The sequence below is a fragment of the Vicia villosa genome, linkage group LG7 (genome assembly GCF_029867415.1).
Source record: "Vicia villosa cultivar HV-30 ecotype Madison, WI linkage group LG7, Vvil1.0, whole genome shotgun sequence".
Lineage (NCBI taxonomy): Eukaryota > Viridiplantae > Streptophyta > Magnoliopsida > Fabales > Fabaceae > Vicia > Vicia villosa.
In genome coordinates, this window is record NC_081186.1 from 107,365,602 (window position 1) to 107,383,900 (window position 18,299).

An 18,299-nucleotide genomic window follows, 5' to 3' on the forward strand; every position below is an offset into this window, starting at 1 on the left:
CTCCTATTCCCCATTTATTCACAAATTAATGTTTTAAATTAAAACTATTGCAATATCAGGACACTCCTATTGAATAACTCAACAAAGAAAATGTTTCATTCTCACTTTCAAATACATTTGTCAAACACAAAGAAAGGACACATAAACGTGAGTCAAATTCAGTCGAGTCATAATCTCTTAATAACCAAACTTATCGACAGTGTTAAATAGTAGCAGGGCAGCAATATGTGAGACAATTTTCAAGTAAGTTTTGAAATAAATATCTTGCATTCTCTCTTACAAATAAAACACTTTTTGTAATTGAAAATCGAATATATTAATGAAATGGAGTACAACAGTTACACTAATATTCAAAATCCAAAAGAGTCCAAAGAAAAGAAGAATACAACCAAAATCTAAAAGGAGAATACAAAAATCCAAAAGAGTCTAAAACATGCCTATCAATCCAAAGAGAGGGAGAGTTCCATTATTACACTCTCAATAAAATGTTATGAAATTCTTAAATTACATTTAGTTCAGTCAAGGCATGGAGAAGATAGTGTCACGTTGCATGGACCTCTTAAAATGCTAAAGAGGTACGGTGGATAATGGAATAGCCACCATTGCATAACCTAAAAATCAGTGCAAAATAAATCAATTAAAGCATGTCATGCAAAAGTAAAACAAAATGTAAGAATTTGGAGAAGATAAATAAGATACCTAGCACTAGATCTCCATTGGAATAATATATGACACTCTCTACTCGGATTTCCATTACCGTTGTGGCGATTACCTTTCGCCATTTTAAATTTCTTCTTCAATTTCTTCCCAATTCCACCGGCAAGCTTCAAGGAAATCTTGCTCTCATTTTCATCGGTCATATCCACATTGATAAATTTAAAAAGAAACATATCTTATAATAATTTCATACCAAACAACAAAGTCTTAGAATCAAAGTTGTCGAAGATTAGATAACCGTTATTTAAATCATAACTCTAACATAGAATTAATGAGAAACAATAGTTTTTACAGCTCTCTTAAAATAACACATAAACCAAAAAGAAAATGATTAGAGAATGAGTTTAAATACCAAAATCGGAAAGTTGCTGTGTGAATCAAATAGATGATTGAAATTGGTCACGGCGGTGGATGTAATGGAAATGAATGCAGAAGTTTTCGGTGATGAGATCTGAGTTTCAGAGGAAAGTCTCATCGGAGCAGATTCATAGATGGTTTGCAACGGCTACACTTTCCGAGTTGGCGATTGGATCGATGTGGTTTCGTGTTTTCGCATGGTGGTTTGTGGTGGATCTCGTGCGATGAAGCTTTCGTGGTGGCGGACCAGAAATAGAAAAATATAAACGACGGCAGTGAAACAGATAGTTGTGCATTTTTTATCAGATATTGATGATGTTTTGAAAAAGAAATAGAGAGACAACTTCTTATTCTCTATGTAACTTTTGAGTTGTCTATACATAAAGCAAAGTGAAAATTTAAATATTTATTAAAAGTTGAAAAGTTTTATTCAATTTTGCATGGAGAACTAAGAGCCAGTTTGTTTCAGCTTTAAAAAAATGGATTTTTTCTTTGTATTTTTGAAAATAGATTTTCTCAAACCGTTTTTCAAAATATTACAAGTTTTTTTATATTCGTTTTTTCTAAAATGAAACACTTAATTTGACATCCTATAACATAAACATACATCATTGAAGACCAAAACTTAGTCAAAATCATAATTTTTTCAAAAAATTGTATTTCAAAAATGATTTTTATGAAAATCTATTTGAAATAGCTTCAAAATTAAGTGATTTTTTGAAATTTTGATATCCAAATTTTTTCCCCATAAATAGATGAAACACCTAAAATTACATTTTAAGAATAATTATTCAAACAGATTTTTCATTTGAAGCTTTTATAAAAAGTTTCTTTGTAAAAAAAAATTTCGCAAAATTTAGTAACACTATCATTTTTTTAAAAAAGCCAAAACAAACGGGCCCTAAATCTACTAGAATTTAAAAATTGAAAAAAAAATATTGCAAGAAAAAAATGGTGAAATAACACATCAGCAGAAATAAATACTAAATGCATAATATTGAACAAAGTGCAATTAGACCGTTTAACTCTGAAATCAGAAAAATTATAACATAAACTCAGAAGAATATATGTGATTTTTTTCAATACTTTAATAGTTTTTATATATTTATTTATAATAGATTTTTTATTTTATTTCATGTCTCTCTTTTTTTCATCATCACCATGGCCCATGTGACAACAGATTATTGGAGACTAACATGTCATAAAAATTACACGTGGCAATTTTCATTTCAACTAATCGAAACGCTCTTCTTGCTAAGTTAAAAATCAAGACACAACAAAACAAGTGCATGCGTTTTTGGAGTCTCTCAATCTCACACTCCATTTTCATTCCATTTCAATTCAACGTAAAAACATAACATCTTCCGAAACTTTCATCGATCGGATCGGCTCGGCTCGGCTGGACCTTCATCGCCGCCGATTGCTGCCGCAGCTCCGGCCACCGTCTCACTTCCCTTCTTCAGGTTTCTTCGCTGTCACATTTTTCTTTACATCAATACTTTACTTCAATCTCACTTTTCCTTGATATTTCCATTATTACATAATTTGAAGAGAAAAAAACCTAATCTATGTTAGTTATATACAAATGAAGATGATGATTTAACTGCGCTAGATCTGAATGACGTGAATTAGGTTTTGTTGCGTTTTTGTTTTGTTAGATCTAGTATATTTTGTACGAAACGATGACGTAGTGCTGAAATTCGCGATGCAAATGAGTTCTCTTACAGATTTTCGTTTAGTTTTGTCTCTAATCGACTGGGAACGAATTCTAAGGGTTCAATTTTCATAGCTAAATTACTTTTGATGTTTTGCAATGTAAAGAATAGCTTCTGAACTTTGTATTGTAGCACAAGGGTTAAATTAAATTAATAGTTAGAAATTTGCTTTGTTCTATGTAGCACAGACACATCTGGAAAAAATGCGTCTCTGTATCGGTGTCAGACACCTGCATCGACACTTTGTAATTACGTTTAATTTATTCATTTTTTTCAAATTATTACCGGTGTCGCCGTGTCAGTGTCGGATCGTGTTCGAGGTGTCTGTGTTTCATAGGCTTTGTTTGGTTTCTAGTAGTTACACTACCTAGGCTAAAAAAAAGGATATAGTGATTTGACATCAACTCAATTTACCATTGATTAACAGATCTAAGGTGGATATTATATGTACATTATAAAAATATATGAGTTTTTTAAAATATCAACCTGTGATTTTCTTATTTTACATTTTAGTCACATTCGTGGAGCCAAAGTTTATGATTTTGATGCTGTTTTGTGGTAGTGTATATGAGGAATAGGTTCATTACTTAATTATTATGTTTTTTGTACTTTGATTAATAATTTAATGAAGGAAAGTAACGGAAAATAATTTGTGTTTTGCTTTTAAAATTTTGTTTGGGTTTTAGCTCTCTGATCAGGTTTGACTTTTAACTGTATTTTTGTTTGTAATGTAGTAGTGTGGTTTGGTTCAGTTGCAAAGTTCAAGAGTTTGAGAGGGAAATTGTTAACTGAGAAAGATGGTAAAGTTGACTATGATTGCTCGTGTTACTGATGGTCTTCCATTGGCTGAAGGACTAGATGATGGCCGCGATCTTAAAGATGGTGAATTTTACAAACAGCAAGTCAAGGCTTTGTTTAAGAATCTATCAAGAGGGCATAATGAGGCGTCGAGGATGTCAGTTGAAAGTGGTCCTTACATTTTCCAGTATCCTTTTCATATATTATGCCTAGTAGTCTTGTAAGAATTGCTTGATTGTTCTGCTTGAGTATAGCGATTATAATGTGTAGGCAATATTTGCGTGAGTTGATAAAAATATCAGATGCTGTACTGATTGATATGCTATTTTGTTGAATTGTGGAGATGTCTACAGTTTGTTGTTACTTTGGGTGTTGTTATCTTCCGCCAAATGCCATCTTCAGAATGAGATGCTTGACTGGGCATTACTTTATTTATCAACATGTATATTTTCAGAATAGGTCTGCAAATCTTAGAGTTTTGTTCATTGTAAGAAGCCATGATTTGTTTACTCTGTTTTGATTGATATCTCTTATCTCAGTTGAGTACAATTAAGTTGGTGGCTGGCTTTTTATATTTTATGCATGTGAAAAGTGGAGTGCTGTATGGTTTTTCCAAAACCTTACTTCCCTTGCGAGTTCATCTTGTTTTCATTACCTTGAAATTTTGTGGTCTATTTATATTTCAAATTAGTATTCTTTTGCTTTAATTTTATTTGAAAAAGTTTCGTAGCCCAAAATGACCTTGACACAAACAAGTTATATTATAGAAGGACGGGTATGTTACTTGACAATGTGTGATCGAGCATACCCTAAGAAACTAGCATTTCAATATCTTGAAGAGCTCAGAAATGAGTTTGAGCGTGTTAATGGGGCTCAAATCGAGACTGCTGCCAGACCTTATGCATTCATAAAGTTTGGTATATATCAGTTCCTGCACTGTCACCTACCATTTAGCATACTCCTCTCTTTTTCATATGGTGTTTAATTCACCTTTTTTTCTTTTGAGTGTTTAATAGACACATTTATACAGAAGACTAAGAAACTTTACCAGGATACCCATACACAGCGCAATATTGCAAAGTTGAATGATGAACTCTATGAAGTCCACCAGATTATGACTCGAAATGTGCAGGAAGTTCTTGGTGTTGGTGAACAGTTGGATCGTAAGTCATTCCTTCGCATTTTCTGAATAATTGCAGTTTATGCAATTTAGCTACTGATTGCTTAAGAATTTGAACAAAATATAGGCCTCTACTATATATGCATCCAATGCTGTTGGGTTTTCCTGATTGATATAATTCTAATAAATCCATTCATAAGAAATGAAGCATGGGTTAGGATCTGTAAAATGTCTGTATTTTTGTTGGCTTATATGTGCTCTGTATGTAAAAATAGTCTAACATTTGTCTGCTTACTTGGTTGGTCTTACAGTAAACTGGGCTTAATTCAGATTTATATTAGTTTGACACATCAAACACTTGGCTTCAAAACTGATAAGGTCGAATTGAAATGTTCAAAATTCTGTCCTTAACCTGACCATAACTTTTTCTTTCTCAAGTTGCAGCTATGGTATTAAGTTAAGGGATAATTAATATGTTAAACAATAGGCTATCGGCATGTTGGGCCATCTTATAATTTGAAAGAGCAGCTGCAGTAAAACAGCAATATAAGTCTATCCTACTTATTAAATGGAAAGAACATAAGATGGTTCTCCAATAGGGTGGTGTTTACATATTGACAACATCATCTGCAAATGCATGTGATCTCCCTTTTTTTTTTGGAGCAAATAATGAATATATATATTCCAAAAAAAACAGAAACTTCTGCTAAAATTTCTTAGTTCCACATTTTCACCCACACGAGCTTGATAGTTGGTTTCCTCTTATTTCTACTTCTAACGCTCCTGCAATTACTGTTTGTATGTTGGTATATTTACTGCTTTTACCTCCTTGTGATGTATGAAGCTTATGTTCTACATATGATTTGAAATCAAATATGCAGAGGTCAGCCAAATGTCCAGTCGCCTATCATCAGAATCTCGCATATATGCTGACAAGGCCAAAGATTTAAATAGACAGGTTAGTCATTTTCAGTTTTTCTGTAGCATGCACATGACACATTATATCTTGACACATGTTAATTTGAACATTGACGCATGTTAATTTTGGATTTAACCTATGAAGCTTTCCTGCTGCAATTATAAATTGGTTCGTGCTATTTCTGTTTACAATTTAGATAGAAGCATGCAGTTATGGTTTATGCATTTTTTGTTAACTATTCAACAGTTAACTTGGAAACATGATATTTTCTTTACCCTTTGGTGATCTCTCTATTAGCTAGAATATAAGAGTCTATATTTTATGGATTTTAAACATGATGCATTCTGTCTGCTATTTCAAAATATTCTTCATTTGCATTCCCTTTGAAATATACTTTTTATGTGCCAGTTTCAGTTTGTGTGCCCAGCGGTGAATCTTTAGCAATGGTTCAGTTAGAACTATAACCTGATGGGCTATCATTGAAAAACATTCATAGGATAATTTAGTCTTTTAATTTGTAAAAATTCTTGAACACTGCACGGAGCCACGGACTGCCAATGCTCTTGTAGTTGTAGATAATGTGTAGGTTAATATAATAGGTTTCCTTAAGTTTACAATAAAATGTAAGTCAAAGATTTTTGCTATCCTCTTAAGTTGAATAATTTCACGTGTTTCCACTTTAATAAAAGAAAAACCTGGCTGTATAAATTTTCAGTCACTATGATGCCCAAAGAAGGGTTCCATTTTTGGATCTATTTTAATCTTAGGGCAACCGGGTTGTACAAAGCTCCAGTCACTGTGGGCTCTAAGGAAGGGTCAAGTCCATTTTGGTCTATTGTAAACAGTTTACCTTGCATTTGTAAGAGGCTAATTCCACAAGTTAAACACATGACTTCTTAAATAGTATTTAATAGACAGATTAGAACAGAACAAATATGAGTTATATTTTGGTTCCACTAAAGAGGATAGAATCAAAGAGAACAGAAAGAACTGAACAAGTTGCATATTTTTTTACTACAACTCCAGTTATTGTGGCTGCTGTTTACTTTGTATGAGTCCTTAGTCCTGTTTACAATGTATATTATTCCAATGATATGGGTCTTTAATAAAAATATGTTAGCCTTGTATGTTAGTAATGATAAAATAAGTTGATAGAGATTATAATCCTGCCTAGTGTTAGGATTTGACGAACTATTTAAAATCTGCTGGCCTTATATATTTGGGGTTATAGTTTTTGCCAGCATTATGAATATTTATAACTTTAAATGAAATATTTGCTGCAGGCTCTAATTCGAAAATGGGCCCCTGTTGCTATTGTTTTTGGAGTTGTCTTTCTGCTTTTCTGGCTCAAGAACAAAATTTGGTGATCGTGCTCAGCATGACGTGGTAAACCTGGATTGTGTGGCTATGGCTTGTCTTCCTCATATACCACTATCAAAATTTGCTCAGTTTTGTGGGAACCCTACATAAACTAGGTGATGTCTATTTTTTGTAGACAAATTATGAAAAAAAAAAATCCTGTGTTACTTCTGAGAAAGGGTGGATCTGGATCTGACTTTCTGGTATAGAAAACTTTTACCTTTATATTAAGGAGCTGAAACATGAGAAAATTGGATCCCCTTGGGGATGCATATAAACATTTCTTCTTACTACCCAATTAATTTTCAGGATTATTGTGTTAAAAAGTTATATATTTCCCCTATATATTTTGTCCCCCCTTTATTTGAACACCTGAAGTAGAACTGCATTTTGTATGGTTACTGTAATGAGTTAGCGAGGAATGTTTTAGAATGGTAAATCTTTTGCAATATCGTTTATAGAGTTTACTTACAAATAATGCAATGATCAAGATCTATTGGATCCTATATCTAGCTTTCTTTTTCTTTTCTTTATATATGTTGATTGATATACAGATGTATAGTTTGAACCCATTCTCACTTTTTTGAGTAACTGATTCATTTCAACTATCATTTGAAGATACACATTAGCAAAACAAATTGGAAAAAGAGGAACACCTTGTGCTTGTCTTAGTTAAAATGAAACTGAAAAACTGTTCTGGATATGTTGTACTATACCAGATATGGATCCTATGACTCTATTAGACTGGAAATGTCAAGGGGCTTTAGACTAAATTGGAATAAATAGGAGAAATGATGTTTAAATGTAAGGACAAAGATGAGAGAAAATAAATGAAGAGAATGGTAGAGAAATGTATATAAATGAAAATTAGAAGATCCTAAGAAAATTCTAGGCTACCCTGTTCAAATTTCGTTGTCATTTACTAAGTACACACACAATCATGATTATAAACATTTTCTAGTTAATGCCTATACCATATTTATACCCCTTTGTGACACTAACATTGGTCAACCACAATAAAAGTAACCATATTCCAAAGTCTTGTTTTACTAGAAATACATCAACTTCGACTAATTAATTAAAATATCAAACGGTATCCAAATCAAGTAAACAAACCTTCTCCAAAAAAGTTGAATGTTTAGATTAAGAATACAATTTTTGTTTTATAGTTTAATAGACCAATTGGATTTCTTTGGCAAAACAAAATGAACATGAACAAAAACATGCCAGGAAGTTTCATCCAATTTGTATCTAATATTGCTCATAATTTACTTAATGCAATTTGACACTTCCTTTTACACTTCCTGAATCTAATATATAGGGAATTTAGTATCACTTAATGGTAAATGAATCAGCATAACAAAGTTAAGTTTTCTAGAGTCTAAATTATGCAAAATATGTGAACTTTCTAATGGTTTAGGATTCAAACCTAAAGGACCACAGCATCTTGAGTTATGAGAATAATACTTAGTTCCTAGATTTCGAGTTTCAGCATTTCAAATAAGTAGCTGAACTTACTGTTCATCTTTCTTAGTCATACCATAACTAAAATAAATCAAATTAGAGTCTATGTTGTGCTAGTTTTGTATAGTTTCTAATGGTTTTGCTTTCATCTTTAAATTATGTATATAGAAGTTATGGGCACTTTATTGACACTATATCTACACAAATTCAATAGTCAATTTCCTCCATTTATCAATTTTGAACGTTTTAAAATCAACCTAATTATCTCAAATGATCATATCCATACAAATCCTCTAATTTGAATATAAAAACCCAGAATAAACATACTATTTCAAGCCATGGTACACGATCAATTCAATCAACATGATCATATAACCTAGGATTTTCGGACCAGGTTTCCCTACAGTCAGCCAATTACGCATTCACACAATTGGAATGCTGGTAGTCTTTTGATCAAAATCAAACGGTAAATATTTAAGTTTGATATTTAAAATTATAAAACAAAATTTAAAATGTGTATTTTACTGAACCATCAGATCATGATCGGACGATCAATAATAACTTGAATGCGTGAATGCGGGTAGTTTGTGTCTGTAGTTGATTTAATTTCAGGGTTTCATACCAACATTTATGAATTAACATATGGATTCATCTAATTCATTACATGCAAGGTGTTATGGATTATCCACCTAACCTTTCTTACCTAATAAGAATCTTAAGAAAGGAAACCCACATTTGAATATGTTGATGATGGTTATAATTCTTCTTTGCTTTCTTTCTCCATACAAATCCCCAAAATCCAAGCTTTGAACTTACTTCCTTCCATGTGCATGTAGGCTTGATCAATGCACAATTTCCTCCCTTTCTTGTCACAAAATTGAGCACTTATTTCCCAAGAATTCTCACCCACTTATCTTCTACCTTCAATCGATCATTCATAAATCATGCACTACTCTCTTTTAATAGTTGATGTTGATTTCATGCGGTGCAACCACCCCCTCGCCTTCTTAGGCCTTGGGTGTTACATACTGCACTAGCTCGTTTAGATCCACATTACTTGGAGTAATTTTTTCCTTCCTCGAAGCGAACTCGCTTCCTCGTCGATTACTCTATCAATTGTTTATTATCTCACTCCACTATCGGATGAGCAATTCAATAACTAAGTCGATCCATTCAAAGCTTACTTGGTTTAACCTGGACCGTCTACCATAATTCTCAGTCCATCACATGATTATTCTTTAATACAGAGGATCTTTAATCACTCTACTCCACCACTTTGGCATTTCCAACTACCATACATTTGTCGTCATTTCTAGCATTCAATCTACAACCATTGACAAACTTGTTTATCACACAATCTAACTATATCTAATCCTAATCTTGGCAACGATCACTCCCATAGTTTTTTGATGCATCTCTAGGTGGCTTAACGTGCATATGAAGTCGTTGTTGTAATTTCTTCTGCATCTGATTGAAATTTTTATAACTCAAAAATAAACTTGAATTTATTTTTGAAAAATTTAAAACTTAAAACAAAAGCTAATTTTAATTTTAAAAATGTCAAAATAGAAAACCACTCGAAAGAAGCCTTAATTAATTTAACTTTCAATTTTATAATTTGTAAAAAAATATCTAAGCAAAATTGCTGTCTTAAAATTTGTGATAGTTGTGTGAAAAATTCAAACCTTTAAATCTGCAACGGTCAACAACCCTATTAAGTTTACACACACTCTTCTTCTGCTGTCGAGACTCTGAACCCATTCATTTCAGTGGCTACCAAAGATTCATCAATCAAGTTTCAAGAAATCATCATCGACAGTGAAGGATCCAACCCAAGTTCCGAATGGGACGATTCAGAAGAAGACCCCGATTTCGAAATGCTCGAAGAAACCCATCGAAGCTTCTCCAACCTCTCACTCAGAAACAACGCAAAAAATCGGTAATATCAGAACCCCATTTTACCTCATCATTCAAAATTTGATTTTTACGCTTTATTTATTGTTAATTTGGTGTTTTCAGCATAGTTGATGATAAGGGTATGGCTACTACTGAGATGAGTTCGGAAGTGGTTAAGATCGGTGCAGTTTCTGTTGATGATGAAAGTTTTGAACTAGTTCAGAAGTTAATAAAGGGTCTGTCTCCTTTCCCTTCATGATTCCTCTTTTTGGGTATTGTAAGATGGTTGCTTTGTTATTATGGTGCTGTTTGGATATGCAAGTTAATTAAGCGCTTATAGGATAAGTACTTATTATATAATTGCTTATGCATAAGCTATTTACTATGACAAAAGATAAAATAAAGTCAATTTTTTTCTTATAAGCTCTAAGCAGTTTTTATGGGCGATCTTGGACTGCTTATGAACATGTCATAAGATGTTTTGATAAGTTCTCTCAAATGGTTATTAATGCCTATGAGAATAGAAAAACTAAAACAAGTCAATTCAAACAAACCCCAGATTATTATCTATGACCTTATGCAACAAGCCTTGAGTAGTTAGACTTTGTTTAGACAAACAAATTAATCATATAAGTGTTTATGGATATGTTATAAGCTGTTTTCATAAGTTATCGTGTAGAGTGCCGAGGGAAATAGGCTAAAAACTGTTGATTGAAAGTTGTTTTCACAAGTTTTTTTCTAACATTCTCGCAAGTGTTTATGCAAGTAAATAAGTCCAGGTAATTTCACATACCGAGATAGAACTTCTTGAGTAGCTATGTATGCATAAGGAGGTTGATTTTTAGGTAATCTTAAATTAAAGATGTTCAAGGTCGTTTCTCTCATTGTTTTTGGTTTACAGATGGATTGCTAGAGAAACTGAAAGTGGACCAATGCAAGGTGTATTTGAAGAAGAATGGTTTGAGGTTAACTGGAAATAAAGATATACTTATCCAGCGTATAAAGGAACATCAAGAGTAATTATTTATTGTGTAAAGAAACTTGTGTTTTTTTTAATAACTGTACGATTTATCTGATAATGTGAGATTTTCAGGATTATAAATAGTGGAGGGGAGAAAAAATACCCGCCTCATAGCTTTGTTTTGAATTGTAAAGGTGAGCATGCTTATAATTTTCTACCATATGTTGATTTGATATAAAATTTCCAAAGGAAATTACCGTTTACAAACTCTACAGGCCTTCTTATCTTTTTTTTATCCCAGCCTTCAAAATCTGAAAACAATTTGGTTTATGCAGGTGACGCATGCACCGGTGATGTTGTTTTGTTTGAGCAGAATGTGTATGAAATGTAAGCTTATTTCTGGTTATTTTTCATTTGTCTTAATGAATGAAAATCATTCAATTTTCCTTATCTGAATTGGTCTTCTTAGGTTCAACATAGCATCTAGGAGTGCCAGCGGTCCTCCGTGTGGCACAAGGATTGTTGCAGGCCGCATAGTGAAAGAAAGCTATGGTGCTGCCAAACAACAGCATACATTTACGGTCAGGATGTTTTTTTTTTTACATAGTTTCTCTTAAATAGAGTCTATTCTTATGCCGAGTTAGTTATTTGCGAAATAGAATTGTGAATGTCACACAATCATTTACGGAGTCTATGTTTGAACCATTTTTCATTCTTATGCATCTACTTTCCTTTTCGGATACAGATTGAAGTGCTATGGAGCAAGGGAGAGAAGCCTCTACCTCCCCTTCATCCTCTACTGATAAAGGGTCGAAACCTTTATCGGTTGAAGACTTTGAGACAGGTTCCTCATTTGTGCAGCATATTCCTTTTCTTTTGATATCATTGTGTTGTTCTTTCCACGTTCATAATATCGTTGTCTTTTATTTCAGAGATGGGAAGATGAAGAGAAAAGGCGGAATATGTTAATGGAAAAACACTCTCGGGGATTCGTTGCTAGGGCAGATAGGGAAGCTAGGATACAAGAAAAGGAGCTGAGAAAATCAATGAAGGAAAATAGGTACCTCCTATGATTTTAGATTTGAAGTATCTTGCTTAGCAAGTTTTCTATCATTATGAACATTCACTGTTATATGTTTGCAAAATGACGTCATGTCCTTGCAATTTACACTTTCAGGATCTCCAAAAAGGCTTCTGGGAAGAACCAATTCCAAACACATTCACAAAATCAACCTCGAGAAACAAAAAATGTATTCATTACTTCAACATCTTCAACTGTACCTAAACCAGCTGCGGTAACTGAACAGCATGTTCGATCAATTGATTCTCGAACTGTTGCAATGGGATCTAATCAGTTCAGAAATTCAGGAAACTCGACTTTTAGTGCAAACTGCCATTCTGCTGTCAACGATTTCAGAGACAAACCGATTAGCATCGAGAGAAACCATCCTTCCATTGTTGAAACAAACAACTTTGCAGAGAGAAATTTTCATCCAAGGAAGCCTTTGACAAGTGCGAATCATATTTTTGCAGGTCTGCCGAATGCAAATCACATGCATGCAGGGCTTCCAAACCGAAAAAGCTATCTGCAAAAACAGTTTTGTAGACATTTTGCTAGGGGAAGATGCCATTTTGGAGATAACTGCAAGTTCTTGCATGGTTAGAGAGATTAAGGGAAATCATGAACTGAAAGTTTTTAGTGACTTCTCATGGATGTTTTGGTATTAAATTTTGCTCTACTACACATGTTGTGGTCTATCCTCTCTCTGGATAGATATTTTGGTATTAAAACTAAATTTTCTATTTTACAGTTAAAAAGTTAATCTACTTTCTTAATCTTAGTAGTACATTTGTTTTTGTGGTTTTCCTTTACAACAGTTGAATTAATAGTTCTTATTTTATTGCAACACTATTTTACATATGTTTGGAAATTTCAAAATAGGATTTCACAAGAGAAAAATTTGTATATGTAGGAAAGGAGCTAGAATGTACTTTTTGAGTTGAAATATGACAATCAGTGTGGTAATGTCAACGAACACTAACCTTGAAGACTCTTATATAGTGTGGTTTGTGTTTCTTTGTTTTGAAGGCCTTCCTTACTCCTAGATTAAGGGTTACTTTCAATCATACATGACTCCCCTCTTCAAATTCCAAGGTCTTCTCCTATTATCCGGATAACACTTTTGTCTACAATAAAAATCTTCATCTTTTATTCAATCATTTTAACATTTTTTTGAAAGTTTCTTGAATATTTTCAGTCCACCAATCCCATTATCTAAAGTCTCGAACCAACATAAAGGAGTCGTGCATTTCCTCCAACATAGCTCCTTATAAGGGGCCATGCATGTGATAGGATTTGTTGTAATTTGCCTTAAAATTTCAAGTGATAAATAAAGAAGGAGAAAACTGACATATATCGATACTAACAGATTTTCGAACTTATTCGCGGATCCGTTTGTCAATTAGTCATATTTCACCTCATTCTTCTTTCGTTTATATAGGAATCTCATCTAAAATAGATTGAGAGGAAATGATTCTCCGGAACACCTAAATCTTTTAAAATTTTTAAGGTATTGTTGAAATTTAATTGTTTTTGTTTTTGTTATAGAAATACTTTATTTAAATATTGAGGTTAAAGGTAGTGCACAGTGCATCACCCATTTTCTCTTAAATATTAAAGAAGAAAATTGTACACAAAAAATATTAAAGAAGAAAATAAACATGAGTATCTTTAGTAAAAAAAAAAACTCCTCATATATTTTTAATAAAGAAGAAAATACTTAAGAAGAAACACTCTTTTGGTTGAAATTAGTCACAAAAATCTTTTCATATATCAAAAGAAAAAAATACTTATTTTAGTTGAAATTTTCTCATATATTGAGTAAAAAAAATCTTCTCATATATTTTTAATAAAAAATAACGACTTATGAGTATACAAAGTTTTATACCATTTATCACTTCTCATATATTGATTACAAAATATTTGAATTTTAAATTTTTTTGTTAAAAAATCTCTTGCACTTATTTAGCAATATCATAAGAGTTATGTATATTCAAAGCTCAATCAAAAAGTAAAAGCTTTTCTTTCTTTACAATATTAGAAATAAAAGATTTTCCCATATGAAAGCAATAATTCTATTTTCCATTATATTCAATTCAATTTATTCTCAATATCTTGTACTACTCTCTAATGCCATTCAATTTTCTTCAATCCTCATGTGAATGTTTATGTCAGAATGGTAAAGTTCTGGTGTATGTTGTTCACAACTATTATCTTAGTCATCCCCGTGCCATTTTTGCATGATTTCTGGGCTACATTAATTTATATGATTTCTTTATTATTTGCATCATTGCTGTTTCAATGTATACTAAACCTTTTTGCATCAACAAATATCAACTCACAAGAGTTACATGAAAGGAGAGATTTTCCATCAATTAGAAGAAATGCATGGTCTATGAGGGAACACTATGTACCACATGCACAAGTGAATATGTCTTTTGACACAATGGCAGAGATCGGTGGATTGGCGATAAGAGCGTTGCCTTCGGTTACAAGTTTCGATGGTGATGAAACTATGGAGTGTCCTATTTGCATGGAAGAGTTTCAGAAAGGGGAGTTGATTCAATCTTTTGGAGCTTGTGCACATGATTTTCATATTTCATGTTTGAATTCTTGGTTACTTGGAGGAAAATCTACTTGTCCAGTTTGTCGTTTAGATTTGATTGTCTAATGTTAGGTTTGTATAGATTGACAACTTCTTTGTAGTTATTAGTTGTTCATGAGGGATAGAAAATTGAGCAGTGTTGGAAAAGTTTTGGTTGCTATGTTGCTTTTATTTTGTTTCTATTTTATAATTAGAATATTGTATTTTATAAGATTAATTGTTATCTAGAGTAAAGGTGTTACAAAATTAGTTTGGAGTATTGAGTATATAAAATTAGGAGTTTGGATATATTCATATAACAATGATATTTTGTTTCATCCCTATTTGAAAAAGATGAATGTCTATAACTCTCACTCAAACACTTTTTTCAATTGACATTAGGAGAGAGGGAAAGGGTGGAATGGAGGGAGGGAGGAAGAGAAAGAAGAGAGTGTCCTAAAAAGTACAGGAAGCGGATACAACAAGAAAAATCACTAAGCAAAGGTAACCCCAAAACAATAAAAGGGAAAAAAAACCTCACAAACAACCAATCTCTAAAGGATAAAAATCACACTAGTTATCGTCGTATCACTCTCAGCAAAACATGCTAGATTTAAATCTCGGTTAGAGACTTAACAGGTATTTCTTCATCTTGTTATTAGCACTCTTCACTAGTATCATTATGTAAGATCACATTGTCTCGTCTTTCTCTTGTCGTATTGATTTTAAGCTTTTCACTTATTTGGGCTGTTTTCGGAATGTCATGAAATGCAATGATAACCATCTATAAAGTATGCCCCACGAATTAATGGACATGTTCCTTAGCCCTTCAAACGAGGCATGACTCCTTCCTTCAGAGTGATGATGAGCAATTTTGATTTTTCAAGGCTCTTTGCTATAAGAAAATGTAGAAGAACATCGACCAATTACGTGTGCTCGTCAGAGACAGTTATCCCATCATAAGTTCCCATTTCCAACTGCTTTTGGAGTTCCTTTTTGATGGGTTACTTGTTGATCTTTCTGCTAAAGGCGTTGCGGAATGAGAATTCTTCCTCCTCTTATGAATCATCAAAGGATGAGGAACGAGAAGTTCTTCGACAACAAAAACCTCGGGGTCACGACCATCTAGTTTTTTTCCTAGAGCTTAGAAGAGAATGCCTTCCAGATGGAGTGAATGACTTCTTCACCTTTGATGACCCCGCACTCTCCGATGCCAAAAAGAGTCATCTTCTTGGTTTGTAACTACATCGTCCTTGAATCTAGGAGGTTGAAAATGATGTTTATTTGGAACTTAGATTCTTTGAGCTAGTCATCATGGAGCGCTAAAACCATGGATTGTCTGTTCACCGGCACAAGTAATTTTTTTTTTTGTAAATTTTTATTTCATCGTTGCTTCCCCCCAAAGCAGGTCATGAGGTTCATGTTATTCCCTTCCTGATGTTGATATATTTTTTCCTCCTCAAAAGTATAAAGGTCACCATCCATGAGAGGAATTACATGCGCCTCCACTATCTTAGGAGGTTGGACTTGACTTCCTAAACTCCTCATGATTTCGCTAGTCAGAGACCCCAAACAGTTAGAATTGCGGGTTATGCTTCTTCCCTATTTTTCCATTTCCTGATGTTTTGATAAAGTGGTTTGAATGTTATCTTTCATTTCCACATACGACGCAAACGTTCCTTCCAATGAGGAAACTTCCCTTGTTGATGAATATGTCAAGTATTTACAATTTTGGGGCTCAAAATCTCATTTGTCTTGTCGCATTGGTTGAATAAAGAAGAATGTGATACTTATAAATATTCTGATGTTTTAGTCGGTGAATGTTAGATATAATTTCAAAGAATTATATATATACCTTAATTTGACGGCTGGGTTCTATTTCGGAACGGCCAAAGAGTCAAATGACCAAGCCCAATCCATTTTAAATACACTTTAGTCGACCCAAAGTATAAAAATAGTTCACATGCAAAAAGCAAGGTACATAGTCTTTGGTGAATGTTAGATATAATTTCAAAGAATTATGTATGTACCTTAATTTGACGCCTGGGTTCTATTTCGGAACGACCAAAGACTCAAATGACCAAGCCCAATCCATTTTAAATACACTTTACTCGACCCAAAGTATAAAAATAGTCCACATGCAAAAAGCAAGGTACATAGTCTTTGAATCTTGAAATGACTTGGTTGTTAGAGTGCTAACCATGCAAGTCTACCCTCTGGCACCGTAAAGGATATCAAATCCACCGTTAAAGATAAACAGTTATCCAACTCTCTTTATTTTTGGTTCCTTCGTGGAGCTAGAACATCCATTTCAAATTTCCGAATAGAACAATAGCGTCGTATGTGGGAAACGACTTTCGATTCCTATGATTTTCATAATTTCTTATCTAGTTTTTGATTTTCCAATTTGTAACCTTCTTAGGCTACTGAATCGGAAAACACATCCAGCCTTTGTTTCCAACACTTTCTGTAACTCACATTCACTTTTTCAGTTTCACCGCTCACGGCTCCCTTAAATCTCAAAATAAAGAGCTTTCAAAAGCAAACACAAAGATCTGTCGCAGTTGATTTAGTTAATATTTCTACCTCGATATCCCGCTATCAAGATCTCTAATTTCCTCGAGAACTTTGTAGAATAGAAAAGGAAAGGATTTCAGATCCAGGTCTAGGGTTACGCCAGGGTTTGAAGAATATTGGACGAAGAGTTGGGTAAAGCAATTGGGCGAGCTCAAGTTTCAACTGTTACCCTCGAGCTACGTCCTCGGAGAATCCGGTCACCCAGCACACATCAGCAGGAAAATGCATGATAACTCAGACACCGTCCAACCCAATAAACAGTTTCAGAGAACTAAGTGCTTCCAGCCTAGAGCTTCGATGAATAACAATAACCAAAAACTCCATACACCATCCGACCACTCCAAGGTCCCCGACAAAGGTTATATACCTCCCCTCTTCTCAACCTTTAAGTTGAGGTATTTATAGGAATTTTTTGAGTGTGTATTCCAAGCGTCAAGGAAGTAGCAACCACTTGTTAATTTCTAATTATTCAGGAGAGCGTGGTTAATTTTTCTTTGACTTCTTCCACACCGTTGTAAACTAGGGATACATCACTTCCTATACTTTTTGTTTCGGGTGTGTTATCCCATAAATGGGCGATGTATTCGAAGAAGGGACATCACATCTAATAAATGAGCAATTGATCCGAAATATGAGCGATAAAGAAGGCGTTGTCGGTGAGGCGTTGCAAAATTCAAGAACATATTTGATTGTGACATCGGTGTTTTAAAAATTGCATTGGACCGATCGGTGGGACCGGGAACCGGCCAGGTAACTAGGCTGATTCAATTGC

General features: G+C 33.5%; 2 protein-coding genes across 3 annotated transcripts; both read left to right on the top strand.

Moving 5' to 3' along the window:
* Positions 1 to 2,324: 2,324 nt before the first annotated feature.
* LOC131616450 (25.3 kDa vesicle transport protein SEC22-1) lies at positions 2,325 to 7,424 on the top strand. 2 transcript variants are annotated; one of them, XM_058887777.1, is made up of 6 exons: positions 2,325 to 2,537; positions 3,524 to 3,774; positions 4,344 to 4,504; positions 4,604 to 4,750; positions 5,589 to 5,665; positions 6,910 to 7,424. In XM_058887777.1, exons 2-6 carry the CDS (start codon positions 3,587 to 3,589, stop codon positions 6,991 to 6,993), a joined length of 657 nt encoding a protein of 218 aa, XP_058743760.1. In that variant the 5' UTR covers positions 2,325 to 2,537; positions 3,524 to 3,586; the 3' UTR covers positions 6,994 to 7,424. The 2 variants fall into 2 exon arrangements, with proteins under 2 accessions (XP_058743760.1, XP_058743761.1); XM_058887778.1 differs by having other exon boundaries at positions 3,527 to 3,774.
* Positions 7,425 to 10,110: 2,686 nt separating this feature from the next.
* On the top strand, positions 10,111 to 13,208 carry LOC131616449 (zinc finger CCCH domain-containing protein 62-like). The gene is made up of 9 exons (XM_058887776.1): positions 10,111 to 10,388; positions 10,469 to 10,581; positions 11,247 to 11,361; positions 11,439 to 11,500; positions 11,642 to 11,693; positions 11,776 to 11,887; positions 12,052 to 12,150; positions 12,239 to 12,366; positions 12,484 to 13,208. The coding sequence occupies exons 1-9, from the start codon at positions 10,327 to 10,329 to the stop codon at positions 12,968 to 12,970; spliced, it is 1,230 nt and encodes a 409-aa protein (XP_058743759.1). The 5' UTR covers positions 10,111 to 10,326; the 3' UTR covers positions 12,971 to 13,208.
* Positions 13,209 to 18,299: the final 5,091 nt, after the last annotated feature.

Excerpts from the sequence above, each read along its gene's own strand:
- LOC131616450 (XM_058887777.1), top strand. The coding sequence starts at position 3,587 with ATGGTAAAGTTGACTATGATTGCTCGTGTTACTGATGGTCTTCCATTG. Across the intron at positions 4,505-4,603 it reads TTATGCATTCATAAAGTTTG|ACACATTTATACAGAAGACT; the intron begins GTATATATCAGT and ends AGTGTTTAATAG. Across the intron at positions 5,666-6,909 it reads CCAAAGATTTAAATAGACAG|GCTCTAATTCGAAAATGGGC; the intron begins GTTAGTCATTTT and ends TATTTGCTGCAG.
- LOC131616449 (XM_058887776.1), top strand. The coding sequence starts at position 10,327 with ATGCTCGAAGAAACCCATCGAAGCTTCTCCAACCTCTCACTCAGAAAC. Across the intron at positions 11,362-11,438 it reads CGTATAAAGGAACATCAAGA|GATTATAAATAGTGGAGGGG; the intron begins GTAATTATTTAT and ends TGAGATTTTCAG. Across the intron at positions 11,888-12,051 it reads AACAACAGCATACATTTACG|ATTGAAGTGCTATGGAGCAA; the intron begins GTCAGGATGTTT and ends TTTCGGATACAG.